We start from the raw sequence: 18,626 nt of genomic DNA, 5'->3' as shown, positions 1-18,626 counted from the left end.
TGGCCAGAGGTATTCTTTAATTCTCGGTCACATGAGTCTTTCTTGGGAAGCTCACACATGGCAGTTGGCTTCCATCAGAATAAGCAGGTGACAGAGAAAGAACAGATAGGCATATAAAAGCCAGCATCATTTTGTATCCTAATCTCAGAAGTTGTGCTGCTTGGAAGCAAACCACTAACCCAGGACACACTTAAGGGAATGAATCTCCACAATGACATAAATATAGGAGGTGGAGGTCATTGGGACCATATTAAAATCTGCCCACCATGCAAGCCTTGCCCTTTATCAGGACATTGGTCTCTTAATACCACAAGACTCTAGAGATGTCTCTCTGCTTCCCAACGTAGTCCACAACCCATCATACCACAAGGCTCTCAACAAAATTCCCCTGCAGAAGATCTGACATGTGGGCAGAAATTGGCTCTAATTTGGCATTTCTGCAGACCCCACCATGTTGCTTTAGAACATGTAGTCAGAAGAAGCTGATGCCGTTTCTCTTCTATCATCAGGGTCCCTCCATTAACATCACACCACACTGTAGCCATTCTATGCTGAAATTCAACAAATGTCCCCAGTGGTTTCTGATTTCTGTACATTGAGAATAATTTGCTTCAGAATGTATTTTCTTTAGATTATTTTGTGTTCACAAATCCTAATGTTTAAATAAGTGTGCTTTTAGACTGTGGGTTTTTTTTTCTGGTGGACAAAATAAATTGCATGTAAATTATGGTCTCTTGGAAACTTCCACATCCTACCCATGTGATTCTCCTGGCTCAGAGGACTCTTGATGAGTAATTCAGAGATTGATCTGTCATTATCTTATGCAAAGAAAGATCAATTAAACCAAGATGGTATAGAAGGCAACCCTGGCCTTTGTCCCCCTACAGAGATCAATAATCAACTATCCATGCACAAAAACAGCTCTAGAAGAGCTTAGAAGTCTACTTAAGAAACTTCAGCAAATAGAAGAAAGAACAAAAGGGAAGGAAGAACAGCTTCATTTTATGCATCATTCCATTCCCCCCAGCTAGCACTGCTCAGCACCAAGAGGGAAATCTCCAGCTGGAAGAGTTTCCCTCAATAGGAAAGGGAGAGTAGGGTGAGTGACCAGCTTGCCCAGCCTTTCAGTGCACTGCATAAGGACTTGCTTCAGTTATACTACACCTAGAAAAATGACAAAGCTTACACATATAGACACAGCTAGAAACAAGGAAGAAGTGTAAGGACTACGAATATCAGCCACAGGCGGGTATGGTACTAACATCAAATTAGGCAGGGAAACCAATGGTACAGAGTCAAGGGCCCAGAAATAAGCCCTTGCATATATAGTCAAGTGATATTTGACAAGGGAGCCAAGAACATTCAAAAGGGGAAGGATATTCTTTTCAAAAAATAGTGTTGGGAAAACTAGATTACTGTATGCAGAAGAACCCTTATCTTACACTACTCACAAAAATGAACTTGAAATGGGTTAAAAGCTTAAACATAACACCTGAAAACATAAAATTCCTGGAAGAAAACACAGAATGAAAACTCCTTCATATTGGTCAGGCAGCAATTTCCTATATAGGACACTAAAAGCAGGCAACAAAAGCAAAAATAAAGAAATGGGACTGCATCAAACTAAAAAGCTTCTGCATAGAAAAAGAAAACAAACAACAGAATGAAGAAGCAACCACAGAATGGGAGAATGGGAGGACATATTTGGAAATAATATTATCTGATAAGAGGTTAATATTCAAAATATATAAAGAACTCACACAACTCAATGGCAAAAAAAATTTTTTTAATGGGCAGAGGAACTAAGTAAGTAATTTTCCAAAGTAGACTAACAAGTGACCAACAGGTACATGAAAGGTGCTTGACATCACTCATCATCAGGGAAATGTAAATCAAAACCACAATGAGATATCAACTCACACCGGTTAAAATGACTATCTTAAAGATAATTATAACAAATGTTGGCAAGGATGTGGAAGAAATACACTGTGCACTGTTGTGGGAATGTACATTGGTATGAATGCAATGAAAAATAGCATGTAGATGCCTCAAAATATTAAAAATAGAACTACTATATGATCCAGCAATCCCACTTCTTGGCATATATTCAAAGGAAGTGAAAACAGGATGTTGAAGAGTTGTCTAGGGTGGCTTCCATGTTCATTGCACCATTATTCACATTACCCAAAATATAAAAATAATCCAAGTGTCCAGCAACAGAATATATATATATATATATATGTATGTATGTATGTATATGTATATATGTATACATACAAATTGAAAAAAGGAGTATATCGACCACAGAGTAGATGACGATCATAATGATATCTATATTTACTTAGTTCTTACCATATGCATACTGTCTTTTTAATCCTAGAGTGCTTTCAGCTAAATATCATTTAAAATGAAGGATTAAAGGCCACAGAAGTTATAAAAAATATACCCCAGTGCACTCAGCTAATGAGTTAGAAGAGCTGATGTTGCAAATCAAATTTTTGGCTTGCAAAGCCCATATGTTAAAACCAGGCACTAGTCTGTTAATATATTGATTATGACAGCTTGCCTTTATTGATCTCCTACCACATATTAAATCATGTTCTATTCAGCACATTTGATGATATCTTATCAACTAGCCTTTCATTTAAATGCTCTTGTTGTAATAACTCTACAGATGTTATGTACCATACTCAAAGTCACACAATTTGTAACATCAGATTACTTATAAATTACTGGAATGCTTATTTAAATTAACTTTTTTAATGTTATAATAAGATTTACCATTTGATGGAAAACTATCATCTGACTAATCCATGGAACAATTACATATAATTATTGCATGGTCTCATGCACTATAATATGTAATTATTATACATATAATATACATGTACTATTATAAGCACTATTGCACCTAATTTGCTGCTAAGGATTCTGAGGCTCAGAAAGGAACTTTGAGTTGCTAAAATTTTCAAATTTTTGAGCTAATATCTGGGTAGTGGAGTATTTTCTTATCCCACATATTTTCTACTGTATCTCCTATTCTAATCAAGTATTGTCACACCGCATTCAGATGGCTGTGTGAATCTTCCAGTCTTTTCCTATGCACTCTTCCTAATCTAAAAACAAAAACCAAAGTGCTACCTCTGGGTAGAGCCTACCATTTGACCACAAATGGCAATACTACTTTCCCACTCAACTAGGTTCTTTGGCTATTATTCAGCTTTGCATAAATGGATATGCAAATATATAAATGTAGTAATTTTTATTGGATGGTAACTTCCCACTAACTGCTTTGGCTTCATTATCTGTCAATTTCATGCCTTTCTCTAATATCAATGTTCCTTATCAAAGTAGTTGGTAGGTGATCTACCTCAGAGATAAAAGGCAGGGTAAACTAAACTAGTTGTTGGACAGGTTTTCAGAGAACCAAGATTACTACCAAAAAACTATGTATGATACTTCTAAAGAAAGATGGATACTCATTTTGAAGAACCAAATGGAGCCCAAAGACTGATTTATCAATGACAGAAGACAAAGAAGCATGGAACAAAGTGAAGTCCTAAACAGGCCGTTACTAGAGGAAGAAAAGAGCCCACCTTTGCTGATGACACAAACTTTTGCTGCTGAGGATTTTTTTAAAAAGAAGAGTAAAATACAATCTATTTATTTTATATTTTTAAAGATTTTATTTATTTATTCATGAGAGACACAGGGAGAGAGAGAGAGACAGAGACACAGGCAGAGGGAGAAGCAGGCTCCATGCAGGGAGCCCAACGTAGGACTCAATCCCGGGTCTCCAGGATCAGGCCCTGGGCTGAAGTGGCACTAAACTGCTGAGCCACCCAGGCTGCCCAAATTACAATCTATTTATGATGAAATTCATGACTTAATAACCCTCAGATACCATTAGAGCCACCCATCTACTGGAAATATGCTATCAGTACCTAGATCTCAGTTGTACACTCCTAACAAAGATATATATTTAAAACCACCTTTACTTTAGGAGCTCATTTTGCAATATTCCAACTCACACAACTCATAACACACCTTTCTCCTCATGTTAATTTAAGATTCAGAGTTTATAAAAGAAAGAAAGAAAGAAAGAAAGAAAGAAAGAAAGAAAGAAAGAAAGAAAAAAGAAGAAAGAAAGAAAGAAAGAAAGAAAGAAAGAAAGAAAGAAAGAAAGAAAGAAAGAAAAGAAAGAAAGAAAGAAAGAAAGAAATCAGAGGCAACTGGGTGGCTCAGTCCATTAAATGTCTGATTCTTGTTTTCAACTCAGGTCATAATCTCAGGTCATGGGATTGAGCCCCCCATTGGGCTCCATGCTCAGTGTGGAGTCTGCTTAAAATTCTCTCCCTTTCCCTTTGCCCCTTCCCCCTTCTCATGTTCTCTCTCTCAAATAAATAAATAGAAAAAATAAATCAAGCTAATTAGTTTAATAAAGAGAATTGAGTGTAGATAGTTGGTTAAATACCTACTGCAGGACAAAGCAAAAAATAGAACAATATGATGACAAATGGAAGCCAATAAATACCAAGGACTTAGGGGTTTAGAGAGAGTAATGAACTTTACTTAATTTTAGAGTATAATGACATTTGCTGACCATTATTAAAAATATGTAACAACTTTTAACTATAGAGAACACACAGGGTTACTAGAGGGGAAGTGGGCAGGGGAATGTGTTAAATGAGTGATAGTTATTAAGGAGGGCACTTGTGATGAGCATGGAATGTTGTATGTAAGTAATGAATCACTAAATTCTACACTTGAAACATATATATATATATATATATATATATATATATATATATATATATATATATATATATATAAAACAAGAAAAGCCAGAGGGAAAATAAAGCAGTGATTTCAAGAGACTCACCCTAGCATTACAAGATAAATATAGAAGGGTGAGTCTGGAGCAGAGACACTTAACCAACACAAATGAAAAAGCTTATAGTACTAAAGGACAATGGATTTGAATAAAACATTTGAAAAAAAAAAGACCTTTGTCTGGAACTACAATAAATTTTTCATAACTTACCCTTTCAAGCTTGATCTCTTTAGGAACTTGCAACTAAGTGATCACATACCTATCCAACTAAATCAGAGTCTCTGGTAATGAGACTCAGTTACCATTATTTATAAGACTCCTCAGAGGGTTCTAATAAAATCCATGGTTGAGGAGCAGTGAATGGCACCCTTGGACATTACCTGAATAAATAGTTTTGATAGATGAAAAATTTGCATGGAAAATACACAGAAACCATGGAAAGGATATACATTTTAAGTATATGAAGAAACAGTTGTAGAGCCACCTGGGTGGCTCAGTTGGTTAAGCATTCAACTCTTGGTTTCAGCTGAGAGTTCATGGGACTGAGCCCCTCATTGGGCCCCATGCTCAGTGTGAAGTCTGCTTAAGAGTCTCTTCCTCTTTCTCCCTGTGCCTCTCTTCCCCTTCTCAAATAAATAAATAAATCTTTTTAAAAAGAGAGAATTCTATATTTCATCAAGATACCAAGGTCATTAGGGAGAACCTCTCATGCATTCATTATGATGTACAAAGCATCCCAGAATACTTCCCTAATCCAATTAAAAATAAATAAAAAAACTAACATTCATATATGAAACATGAAGAGGAATGAAAATCATGAGACTGAAAAAATTATGTGACCAAGAAAGCAGTATTTGCTGGTCTACATATTTGATTTTGCCGGTTTTTTTTCACCTCACACTTCAAAAAGGATTGCACACATACTGAGATTAGGCTGTTCTTCTGAGGAACCTCCATAGGGCACTCTTAATGTCCCTGTTTCTCAGGCTGTAAATGAAGGGATTCAGCATGGGAGTGACCACAGTGTACATCACCGAGGCCACTATATCCTTCCTGGGGGAAGGCAGCAATGCTGATCCAAGGTACACTCCAATAGCAGTTCCATAAAATAAGCAAACAACTGACAGGTGGGAGCCACAGGTAGAGAAGGCTTTGTATCTCCCACCTGTGGATGGGACTCTCAGAATGGAGGAAACAATTTTATAGTAAGAGAAAAAGATCCCTGAAATAGGAAGAAAGCCAGAGATGGCACCAACAAAATACATGACTATGTTATTGGTGAAAGTGTCAGAACAGGCAAGGTTGAGGAGTTGAGAAGGATCGCAGAAAAAATTAGAAATTTCCACATCCTTGAAGCAGGTAAGTTGTAACACAATCAAACTGTGCAGCTGGGAGTCCAAAAGGCTAACCAAAAAAGACACCAAAACCAACAAGCCACAGAGGCGGGGGTTCATGATGATTGAGTAGTGTAGAGGGTGACAGATGGCCACAAACCTGTCATATGCCATTACAGTCAGAAGCATACCATCCATACATCCAAAAAGGATCAAAAAAGACATTTGAGTCAGGCAACCCACATAGGAGATAACTCTGCTCTGAGTTTGGATGTCCATGATCATCTTGGGGACTGTGGTGGAGGTGAAACCGATGTCAGCCAAGGACAGGTTGGAGAGGAAGAAGTACATGGGGGTGTGGAGGTGAGAGTCAGAGCTGACAGTCAGGATGATGAGCAGATTCCCAAGCACGGTGAGCAGGTACATGGACAGGAACAGCCCAAAGAAGAGAGGCTGCAGCTCTAGATCATCTGAGAATCTGGTGAGGAAGAATTCTGAGACACTTGTTAGGTTTTGTTCTTTGTAGCCTAGACACCTTTTAAAAAAGAAAAAAGGGTTGGAAAAATGAAACAAGTAAATGAGCATCCAGCACTGTGTCCATATTGCACATTCAAGCAATCACAAATAAAACAGTCACACTTGCAGTCATACACCCTAGCCTTCAGCAATACTTCTCAGTGTGACACATCCTATTTCTTAGAACTCGTTTCTTCGTTGGTTTCTGCATTATTTACCTCTTTTTTTAAATTTTTTTTTTTTATTTATGATAGTCACAGAGAGAGAGAGAGGCAGAGACACAGGCAGAGGGAGAAGCAGGCTCCATGCACCAGGAGCCCGACGTGGGATTCGATCCCGGGTCTCCAGGATCGCGCCCTGAGCCAAAGGCAGGCGCCAAACCGCTGCGCCACCCAGGGATCCCTAGAGAAACTCTACCAAAGAGTATCAGAACCAAGAACATAAGAGATAACAAATCCATGATCACAGTAAAGACAGCCTCCTTCTTTTTTTTTCACAGCCTCCTCCTTGAAGAGAAATCATAAGAAATACCCTTCCTCTTTTAAGAAAAAAATCATTCTAATTTAAAGAAATTATGAAGCAGTTAAAAATATTTTATTCAAATGAAATGCTAGATATTCTTTTCATTTAGAATATTTATAAACACTCCATGAAAGGCAGGAGTGTGTAGTCTGGATTCTAAATTAGAATTAAAGATTCATAATCAGAAAATATTTTTTGTGTTAGTTATCTTCATCGGTTTCATCATTCTTTGATTTTCTTTCTTTTCTCCTTCATGGAAATAAGTGATGATCAATGTTGTTGTTGTTGTTGTTGTTTTTTTTTTTTTTTTTTGAGTTCAATTTGCCAACATATAGCATAATAGCCAGTGCTCATCCCATCAAGTGCCCCCCTCAGTGCCCATCACCCAGTCACCCCAACCCCCCGCCCACCTCTCCTTCCACTACCCCTTGTTTATTTCCCAGAGTTAGGTGTCTCTTGTGTTTTGTCACCCTCACTGATATTTTCACTCATTTTCTCTCCTTTCCCTTTATTCCCTTTCACTAATTTTTATATTCCCCAAATGAATGAGACCATATAATGTTTGTCCTTTTCCGATTGACATATTTTACTCAGTATAATACCCTCCAGGTCCATCCACATCGAAGCAAATGGTGGGTATTTGTCATTTCTAATGGTTGTCTTTTAAAAGTCATTTAGCATATAATTCCTATCCTTGGCTTTTGCAGACTTCAAATTTTGATAAATGTGGTTTAGTTAAGTGCACATAATCAAACAACATTGATAACTATGAAAATACTTTCTTCTTTGTTTCTGTGAACAATGGAAAGGTCTATCCTGTACTTAACTGAGATTTTTAAATTTTTGATGCTTCCTCTGTGCCAAAAAGGCATAGGCTCTGGGGATTCAGAAATAAATGAGACTCAGTTGTTTCTCTCCATATGCTAAAGATGTACTTGTATAAACAAAATGAAATATCCTGTTAAGGCTGTAGGGAAATCATAACCTTTATCATTATTAGTAATAAAACATCTAAATTTTAATTTGCCCTTATTTTGTGCATTCATCACATATTTGTTGCATAGAAGGCATCCATTATTTGTTTAACCCTTATTCAGTTGAGCTGTATCAACTAGGGATCAACTTAGATGACAACCTTAAGTCTCAGAGATACCAAGAATTTTCCCCCTAGCACACTAATAATAAATGGAGCAGACAGGATTCAAAATCAATTATCATTCTTGGGCAGCCCAGGTGGCTCAGTGGTTTAGCGCCTGTCTTCAGCCCAAAGCTGAAGACTTTTGTCTTTGGACAAAAGACTCCTGGAGTCCCACGTGGGGCTCCCAGCATGGGGCCTGCTTCTCTCTCTGCCTGTGTCTCTTCTATTCTCTCTCTCTCTCCCTCTCTGTGTCTCTCATGAATAAATAAATAAAATATTTAAAAATAAATAAATAAATAAATAAATAATCATTCTCTGAGTCCCACAAACTTCCTTGTTTCCAGAATTTCTGAAAGTTTTAAGCAGATGTACAGAGGTTTTAACTATAGGCACATCTGAGATACATTTTTAAACCATTTTCCGTTTCCTGAGTTTAAATGAACCCCCAAGATTCTGACTTTATGTCACCTTTTATGATTGAGTAGGCTGACTGTAAAAATGGAGGAGGGAGGCACCTGTTTGGCTTAGTCAGTTAAGCGTCTGCATTTGGTTCAGGATGATCCCAGATCCTGGGATTGAGCCCCAAGTCAGGCTCCCTGCTCAGCGAGGAGCCTGCTTCTCCCTCTCCTTCTGCTCCCCTGCTTCTGCTCTCTCTCTTGCTCCTTGTCTATCTCAAATAAATAAATAAAATCATAAAAAAAAGAATGGAGGAGAAAGTGAACAGTTGAAGTGAAATCCAGGAACAGGAGCAGGAGAGAGAGAGAAAGAGAGATCTCCCCTGAATAATCATGTGCCAACTCTCTGTGATCATTACATGTGATCTCAGCCATTCTTCCTGTAGTTGAAGCAGGAAGTGCTATCTACTGTTCTCCAATGGTGGTCTGCCAGAAACCCCTAAAGGAAGTGAAATAACCATTTTGGGTTAGCAGAGGAAAAGTCTGGTCTGATGCCCAGATTCAAACATGCCATCAACCCTTTCTAACTCACAACCTGGTATAAGTTACATAAAATGCTGCATTCCTTTCATCTTGTGTAAAATAATAATAATGTGTGCATTTATGATTTGGAACAGATTAACCAGATGAAATCAAATAAGATATGTAAAACACATACCTCAGAACCTGGCATTTAGGAAGCTTTCAATAAAAGTACATTATGTTGTGGTTAGTGGTCAATGGCATCCTTCTCCTTACAATCATCATAATCTCCTTCATGATCATTTTGGAGTAGCCTAGGCAAGAGGTTGAAGAGATCCATTGGCTATGGTGGGGGAGAGGCCAACCAGATCAGAGTCAGTGAGAGTGAAGCAGAACTCTTTTTTAAAAAAAGATTTTATTTATTTATTTGTTTGTTTTGTTTGTTTGTTTGAGAGAGGGAGGGAGAGAGAGCATGAGCAGAGGGAAGGGGAGAAGCAGACTCCCCATTGAGCAGGAGGTCCAATGTGGGACTGGATCCCAGGATCATGACAAGAGCAAAAGACAGATGCTTAACCAACTGAGCTACCCAGGCACCCTGGAAGCAGAACTCTTTTTTTTTTTTTTTTTTGGAAGCAGAACTCTTAATGAGAGTTCTCACATCCCCATCAGAACCAAGAAAATAAATGTCACAGGGGTCTCATCTGAAAGTTTGTATACTGATGCCCTCCCATCTGTCTAAACCAAGTGTTTCTATTGTGGAGGAGGAAAAAATGCTCCTGATACTCCCTCCTCCAATCACTGTTTCCTTCAGCACTTACTGAGCTGGGATGCATCTCTGCTGGAGCATGACTGAGGAGTACTGATCACTTGTCTGGTATATGACGAAGGCTCAGGGTCCCTCTTCAAGACTGGCAGGAAGACAGACTTGGCTGAGACCTTCTGATGCAGATGCCACAAAGGGAGGAGACACAAGTATGGAACCAGTATAATAGAATTGTCAAACTAAAAAGCTGGAGGCACCCACCAATTATTTCCAATTGTATAACTTGTGAGGCTCAATGCACAAAGCTCATAATTAGCCAATTGATCCATGTTGTCCCAATCTCTGAGGACTTGATAATGTTCTTTTCATTTTTAAAAAAAGATTTTATCTATTTATTTATTTATTTAGAGAATGCAGTGGGAGGGGCTAATGAAGGGAGAGAGAGAATCTCAAGCAGACTCCACACTGAAAGTGGATCCTGACATGGTGCTCCATCCATGACCCTGAGATTACAACCCAAGACGAAACCAGGAGTCAAACACCCAACCAACTGAACTACCCAAATGTTCCAGGACTTGCTAATGTCAATAGAAGAGGAAAGGGAAACAGGTGAATGTTTTTAGAAGGATCTGGCTCCTTCCGCTCCTCAGGAAGCTCAGCTGTACTCCTTACTTTTTCCAAGTTGTAGGATCCTAACATGAAATTCAGACTTTTTTTTCAATTGAATCACTCAATGTGTGATTTTGATATCTGTAAATCCATTGTATGAATCATAAAATTGAGGCAGAATTAGGTCTTCTATACAAAGAATGTGATACTATTTCCATTTTCTCAGTTAATATGTGCTCTAAGGATAACTTCTTATTTTCATTTCCATAGGTCTTGCTTGGATTGGCACTTTATATGTTGGAGATTCACAGGGTTATTGTTATTTATTTTTATTTTTTTCAATATTTTATTTAATTTCAAGTTAGTTAACTTATAGTATAGTATTAGTTCCAGGGTTAGAATTTAGCGATTCATCACCTGCATATAACACCCAGTACTCATTATATCACTTGCCTGCTTAATGCTTATCACCCAATTACCCATCCCTCAACCCACGTCCCCTCCAGTAGTCCTCAGTTTGTTCCCTATAATTAAGAGTCTCTTATAGCTTGCCTCCCTCTTTGTCTTATCTTATTTTATTTTTCTTCTCTTCCCCATGTTCACCTGTTTTGTTTACTTTTGGCTAATTTGAATGACTTTAGTTCTGTTTTTTCTCTAATTGAATTACATTGGTATATTAGAAAACTATTGATTTTTACATATTTTTTGGTAACTGATACTTCACTTAAATGCTTCAGAGAGCCTCTCATAATATTACAATGAAGATGTTTGCCAGAACTGTAATCATCTCAAGGCTTGACTGGCAGAAGTCCACTTAAAAGCTCACCCATAGGGCTGTTGGTAGGATTCATGCATTTGTAGACTATTGGCCCGAGGATTCCCAGATACATGGGCCTCTTTTTTTTTTTCTTTTTCTTTTTTTTTTTTTTAATACATGGGCCTCTTAATGGGGCAGCTTGTAACATGGAAATTGGGTTCCGTCAACAGGAGCAACCAAGAGAGCAAGGGAGAGGTAGCAGGAAGAAAGCCAGATTTTTTTTCCCACTCTATTCCTGGAAGTGACTTCTCAACATTTCTTTCACATTCTCATTGTTGGAAGCAAGTCACTATGTCTATTTCACACTCAATGGGAGGGACATATGCAAGAGCAAGAAAATCAGCAGTTGGGGATCATAGGGAGCATCTCAGGCACAGTCCACCACATAAGTCTCATCCTCTACAAGAACTTTGTGCTCCAAGCACTTCAAGACTCATGTCATATCTATCTGCCTTCCAGTATAGTCCCAAATTTGTCACACAACAAAAATTCCCAGGAGACAAATTGGCAAATGGGTAGAACTTCCTCTCCATTGGGTATTTCTGCAGACCCCGCTTTACTATTTCTCAAGTAGACTCCCTGATTTCTGCTATCCCAGGAGAGTCCCTCCACCAATAAGCCAGTTTGCAGCCATTCCATGGCCAAATTTAACAAAAATCCCCAGTGGTTCTGATTTATGCTAGTTAGAAAGGAGTCAACTGGCTCCAAAGTATATTTTCTTTAGATTTCTGTGGGTTCTCAGCCCTTGAAAACATAAATAAACTATGGTTTTGGTTAATCTGCTTTTTCTAGTGGATAAACTGAGATGTGTATGGATAGTAGTATATTGTAACCTTCTAAATTCTATCTATGCATCTTTCCTGACTCAGAGATTTCTTTGCTGAGGAACATGGAGATTAGTTTGTCATTAAGTGATATGAAGAAAACTTCAATGAATATCTAATCAAATTGGGTATGGAGGGAAGGATGCTATTTACTTGTGTGTGTGTGTAAATGTATGACAGAGGGTGTTTCTAGGGGAGAACACATGGTAGATATGTAGAGATAGATATAAGAGGGAGGGATGGGGTGTTAAGGCACTTAGAATACTTAATCCATAGCAAAAATGTGGTATTAGACTGAAGTTATTTCATAGTACAGTGTATAAAGACATTAATAGGGGCGGTAGGATACTAGGGTCATGGTAAAGATGAATTTACAGGACACAGAATAGGAAAACCAAAGATATTTATTTTTGTGCAATAAAATGTGATATATGCTTTATTCTTTTCCAGTTTCCAATTCCTTCTCCCACGATGAGTATCCATGATGAAAGAGCAAATGAGTAGGAGTGTACTGGAGAGGGAGGAGATGAGTATTGGAGCCTTGTAAAATATTTGGACAATAGCAAAAAATGTTATTAAACTGAAATCAACATAGTGAGTGAGGAGATGAGATATTAGAATTACTGTCAAAGATGAGTGTAGAGAACATTTACCCCATATCCAATAAGGGGTAAGTACCCAAAATACGTAAAGAATTTATACAACTGGGGATCCCTGGATGGCTCAGTAGTTTGGCACCTGCCTTCAGCCCAGGGCGTGATCCTGAAGACCCAGGATCAAGTCTCGCATCAGGCTCCCTGCGTGGAGCCTGCTTCTCCCTCTGCCTGTGTCTCTGCCTCTCTCTCTGTGTGTGTGTGTGTCTCTCATGAATAAATAAATAAAATCTTAAAAAAATAGAACTTATACAACTTAACACCAAAACCCAAAAAAATTTTCAACTAAAAATAGGCATTTTTCCAAATAAGACATACAGATAGCCAACAAATACATGAAAAGATGCACAACATCACTAATCTTCAGAGAAATACCAATTACCTTATGCCTGTCAGATGGCTAAAATCAAAAACATAAGAAATAACAAGTATAGTTGAGGATGTAGAGAAAATGAAATCTGGGCAGCCCAGGTGGCTCAGCCGTTTAGCACCCCCTTCGGCCCAGGGTGTGATCCTGGAGACCTGGAGCGAATCCTGTGTCGGGCTCCCTGCATGGAGCCTGCTTTGCCCTCTGCCTGTGTCTCTGCCTCTCTGCCTCTCTCTCTCTCTCTCTCTCAATCTCTCTCTCATTAATAAATAAATAAAATATTTTTTAAGAAAAGAAAGAAAAGAAAATGAAACTCTCATGCACCATTGGTGGGAATGCAATTTGATGCAACCACTGTGGAAAACAGTATAGAGGTTGCTCAAAAAATTAAAAATAGTATTATCATATAATCCAGTAACTCCACTATTAGGTATTTACCCAAAGAAAATGAAAACACTAATTCAAAAAGATATTTACACTCCCGTATTTATTGCAGTATTATTTACAATAGCCAAGATATGGAAACAACCCACGTGTCCATCGACAGATAAATGGATAAAGAAGAAAAGAAAATGTGCTATGTGTATATATGAAATGTATTATTAGTCAACCATAAAAAAAAAAACAATGAAATCTTGCCATTTGCAACAAAAGAGTTGGACCTATGGGGTATAACAATAAATTAAATAAGTCAGTCAGAGAAAAACAAATACTATATACTTTCACTCATATGTGGAATTTAAGAAACAAAACAAATGAACAAAGAAAACAGAGACAAACAAAAAAAAAACAGACTTTTAAATACAGAGAACAAACTAGTGACTCCCAGAGGAGAGGTGGGTAGAGGGATAGGTGAAAAAGATAAAGAGGATTAAGATTAAGGATTACTTATTTTAGAGTGCCAGCCTGGCTCAGTTGATGAAGTGTCTGCCTTTGGCTCAGGTAATGATCTTGGGGTCCTAGGATCAAGCCTTGGGTTGGGTTCCCCCTGAGCAGGAAGTCTACTTCTCCCTTTCCCTCTGCCCCTACCACCCCACTCCTCACTTATGCTCTCTCTCTTTCAAATAAATAAATAAATAAAAATTTTTAAAGAAGAGTACAGTTATCTTGATGAGCACTAAGAAATGCATAGAATTGTTGAATCATAGTATTTTACACCTAAAACTAATATAACACTGTATGTTAATTATACTTGAAAATACATACATACATGCATACCAAGTTTGAGAACTAGTAACATGCATCCTCCCACATAACCTGCATAAACCAATTGGATAGATAAGAAATATGTATGGAAAATACACAAGAATTATGGAAAAATATGAATTTAAAATATATAAAAAGAGAACTTCTCATCTTTCTGGGATGCTTGGGTCACCAATGATAAAGCACAGAGTCTCCATAGATCTAATAAGATTCAGTCAGGGGCACCTGGGTGGCTCTGTGGTTGAGCATCTGCCTTTGGCTCAGGTCATGATCCCGGGGTCCTAGGGTGGAGTCCCACGTTAGGCTCCCCACAGGGAGCCTGCTCCTCCCTCTGCCTATGTCTCGGTCTCTCTCTCTGTGTCTTTCATGAATAGATAAATAAAATATTTTTTAAAGTAAGGTTCAGTCATGCAGTGACTGTCATATACAAAGGACCTCAGAATACTCCCTCAGTCCCATTTAAGACATGAAAAAAGCAATTTCCAAATGTTAAGCAAGGAAAAGGATGAAAGCCACGACAACTACAAAAATGATGTGGTGAGAGCCTTAGAATTTGCAGGTCTACATGTTTAGTTTTTTGTTTGTTTTTAAAATGTTTTGTTTATTTGAGGGGTGGGGGAAAGAGAGAGAATGAGGGGGAAGGGACAGAGGGAGATGGAGAGGAAGAAACAGGCTCCCCACTGAGCAGAGAGCCCAACTCAGGGCTCAGCCTTGGGATCGAGATCATGACTTGAGCCAAAGGCAGACACTTAATGGATTGAGCCACCCAGGCACTCCTAGGTGTTTAGTTTTGCTGCATTCCAACCTACACCTCAAATGGATGGCAGAGGTACTGCGATTAGATTGTTTTACTGAAGAGCCTCCACATGGCCCTTTTGATGTCCCTGTTCCTCAGGCTGTAGATGAAAGGGTTCAGCATGGGGGTGACCACAGTATACACCACTGAGGCCACTGCATCCTTCCTGGGAGAAAGTGAGACAGCTGAACTAAGGTACACCCCAAGGCCTGTTCCATAAAATAAGCAAACAACTGACAGGTGGGAGCCACAGGTGGAGAAGGCTTTGTATCTCCCACCTGTGGATGGGACTCTCAGAATGGAGGAAACAATTTTATAGTAAGAGAAAAAGATCCCTGAAATAGGAAGAAAGCCAGAGATGGCACCAACAAAATACATGACTATGTTATTGATAAAAGTGTCAGAACAGGCAAGGTTGAGGAGTTGAGAAGGATCACAGAAGAAATGAGAAATTTCCACATCCTTGAAGTAAGTAAGTTGTAACACAATTGAATTGTGCATCTGGGAGACCAACAGGCTGATTAAAAATGACGCCAAAACCAACAAGCCACAGAGGCGGGGGTTCATGATGATCAAGTAGTGCAGGGGGTGACAGATGGCCACAAACCGGTCATACGCCATCACAGCCAGGAGGAGACTATCCAAACATCCAAAAAGCATAAAAAAAGACATTTGAGTCAGGCAACCCACATAGGAGATGACTCTGCTCTGAGTTTGGATGTCCATGATCATCTTGGGGACTGTGGTGGAGGTGAAACCGATGTCAGCCAAGGACAGGTTGGAGAGGAAGAAGTACATGGGGATGTGGAGGTGGGAGTCAGAGCTGACGGCCAAGATGATGAGCAGATTCCCAAGCACAGTGACCAGGTACATGGACAGGAACAGCCCAAAGAGGAGGGGCTGCAGTTCTGGATCATCTGAGAGGCCCATGAGGAAGAACTCTGATACACTTGTTAGATTTTGTGGTTCTATGTAGCTTGGACACCTTTTAAAAAAGAAAAGAGGGTTGGAAAAGTGAAACAAGTAAATGAGCATCCAGCTCTGTGTCCATATTGTGTATTCAAGCAATTAACAAGTAAAATATTCACACTTGGAGCCATACATTCCAGTACCTTTAGCAATAGTTCTGTGTCTCAAATCCAATTTTCTTGAACTGTTTCCTCATTGGTTTCTGTGTTATTCACCTCTCTATATACATACTTTAAAGACACAGAACTGAAGAATGTTAGAGGAGCAAGAACAGTTAGAGCTAAATGATAAATCCATGATCACCATAAAATACTCTTTTAAGAAACATGCCAAATAAGAAATATTCTTTTCCCTTTAGGTAAAAAAAAAAAAAAAAAAAAATCAGTCTAATTGAAGGACACTAAGCAGCCTGATTTTATTCAAATAAATGCAAGAAATTCCCTTTAGAATATTGATAAACTGTGTAATTGCTAGAACTACATCATTGACATTCTAAATTAAAACCGAATGTTTATAATCAGAAAGCTTTTTTTAATAGTTAATTATCTTTATGAGTTTTCATCATTCTCCGGTTTTCTGACATCTCTCCTCTGTAGAAATACATGCTCATTCAAATATGTGGGTTGTCTTTTTAAAGTTTTTTCAAATATAGGGGCAGCCCCGGTGGCTCAGCAGTTTAGCGACGCCTTCAACCTGAGGCTTAATCCTGGAGACCCGGGATCGGATCAGGTCCCACATTGGACTCCCTGCAGGGAGCCTGCTTCTCCCTCTGCCTGTGTCTGCCTCTCTGTGTGTCTCATGAATTAATAAAATCTTTTTAAAAAAAAGTTTTTTTCAAATATAATTGTTAACTGTGGCCTGATAGACTTCAAATTTTGTAAATACATTTTGGTTAAATGCACAAAATCATGCAGCATCGGTGACACCATAGATGGCATTTGTGCACAATGCAGCTCTGGGTCATTAAACAATAATTAACTTAAAAAAATACCTTTTTCCTATCTCTCGTCTTATACAGGATTAAATACCAACCCTACACAGTCTCAGGGAAATTGACACTGGTGTTTGACACTGGTGTTTGACACTGCTCTTTGGGGTTTTGTTTTGTTTTGTTTTGGTCTCTATCTTGAAGTGGTTTGGTATTGCTGAAAGTGCTTACATGTATTTCTAATCCTAAATATTTGGAAGTTCTGGGTCCACATGAAATCCAACTCTCTTGGGACGCCTGGGTGGCTCAGCAGTTCCGCATCTGCCTTCAGCTCAGGGCATGATCCTGGAGTCCTGGGATCGAATCCCACATCAGGCTCCCTGCATGGAGCCTGCTTCTCCCTCCTCCTATGTCTCTGCCTCTCTTTCTCTGTGTCTCTCATGAATAAATAAATAAAATCCTAAAAAAAAAAAAGAAAAGAAATCTAACTCTCTTATTTATAATCAAGGAATTTAGGATCATATAAAGCCCCCCAAACCAGGTCTGAAATCTAGCCTTCTTATGCTTCCTTAACTTTAATCTTTACTGAAACAAAAATTCTCCTTAATTAATTCCTTTTAAAATTAATTCCCCTTAATAGTCGGGGTTTTTGTTTGTTTGTTTGTTTGTTTGTCTTTTTTTGTTTGTTCATTTCTTTAGTTTCTTAAGTTCCACATATGAGTGAAATCATATGGTGTTTGTCTTTCTTTGACTTCTTTTGCTTAGCATAATACCCTCTAGGTCCATCCATGTTGTTGAAAATAAATAAATAAATACATAAATAATAAAATAAATTCTCCTTATATACAATTTTTTTAAGATTTTATTTTTAAGCGATCTCCACACCCAACTGAATCCACAACCCCAAGATCAAGAGTCCCACGCTCCAACGACTGAACCAGCAAGGCACTCCTAAATACAATTATTTTTAAATCAATTCCCTGAAGACAACTCTGCTATTCATTTCTCCTGATAGGTCACACTATGATTTAATTTAGAGAAAAATGCAAAAGGGAAAAGTACAAAGACTAACATAACAAGTACATGGGGAGTTTCCACGTTGGTAAAATGGAGCTAATGATTGAACTTACCTTATTGGGTTGTTTGAAGAAATTAAGCATAAAGAAACATAAAGTGGTCAGCCCCGTAGTTCTCAACCCCGTTGATTATTATACTTACCCATTTATACTGCAAAATGTACTAATGTCCTGTCCACTGCCTAGAGCTAATTAAATAATAATCTCTACATGCATGATTTTTAGTGGTACTAATGTACACCCAGGGTCAAGAACAATGCCTTAAAATATTGCCAGGCACTTAGAATATGTACAAAGAATATTGCCTATTATTGCTATAATGAATACCTAATAGCTGTATATTTTTTAGAGATTTAA

At 38.2% G+C, this 18,626-nt stretch overlaps 2 protein-coding genes across 2 annotated transcripts; both read right to left on the bottom strand.

Annotated features, from left to right (window-relative positions):
* Window positions 1-5,723: 5,723 nt before the first annotated feature.
* On the bottom strand, window positions 5,724-9,768 carry LOC144289361 (olfactory receptor 7E178-like). Its single transcript, XM_077857501.1, has 2 exons — window positions 9,762-9,768; window positions 5,724-6,686 (listed from the first exon to the last, which is right to left on the bottom strand). Exons 1-2 carry the CDS (start codon window positions 9,766-9,768, stop codon window positions 5,764-5,766), a joined length of 930 nt encoding a protein of 309 aa, XP_077713627.1. The 3' UTR covers window positions 5,724-5,763.
* A 4,014-nt stretch (window positions 9,769-13,782) lies between these two features.
* Window positions 13,783-16,669, bottom strand: LOC144289360 (putative gustatory receptor clone PTE01). Its single transcript, XM_077857500.1, has one exon. It carries the CDS (start codon window positions 16,329-16,331, stop codon window positions 15,339-15,341), a length of 993 nt encoding a protein of 330 aa, XP_077713626.1. The 5' UTR covers window positions 16,332-16,669; the 3' UTR covers window positions 13,783-15,338.
* Window positions 16,670-18,626: the final 1,957 nt, after the last annotated feature.

This window comes from Canis aureus, chromosome 19 (genome assembly GCF_053574225.1).
Source record: "Canis aureus isolate CA01 chromosome 19, VMU_Caureus_v.1.0, whole genome shotgun sequence".
In the NCBI taxonomy this organism is placed as follows: Eukaryota; Metazoa; Chordata; class Mammalia; order Carnivora; family Canidae; genus Canis; species Canis aureus.
This window is presented reverse-complemented; position numbering and strand designations above follow the sequence as displayed.

Bases quoted from the DNA above. Each gene is read 5' to 3' on its own strand.
- LOC144289360 (XM_077857500.1), bottom strand. From the start codon at position 16,331: ATGCTCATTTACTTGTTTCACTTTTCCAACCCTCTTTTCTTTTTTAAA.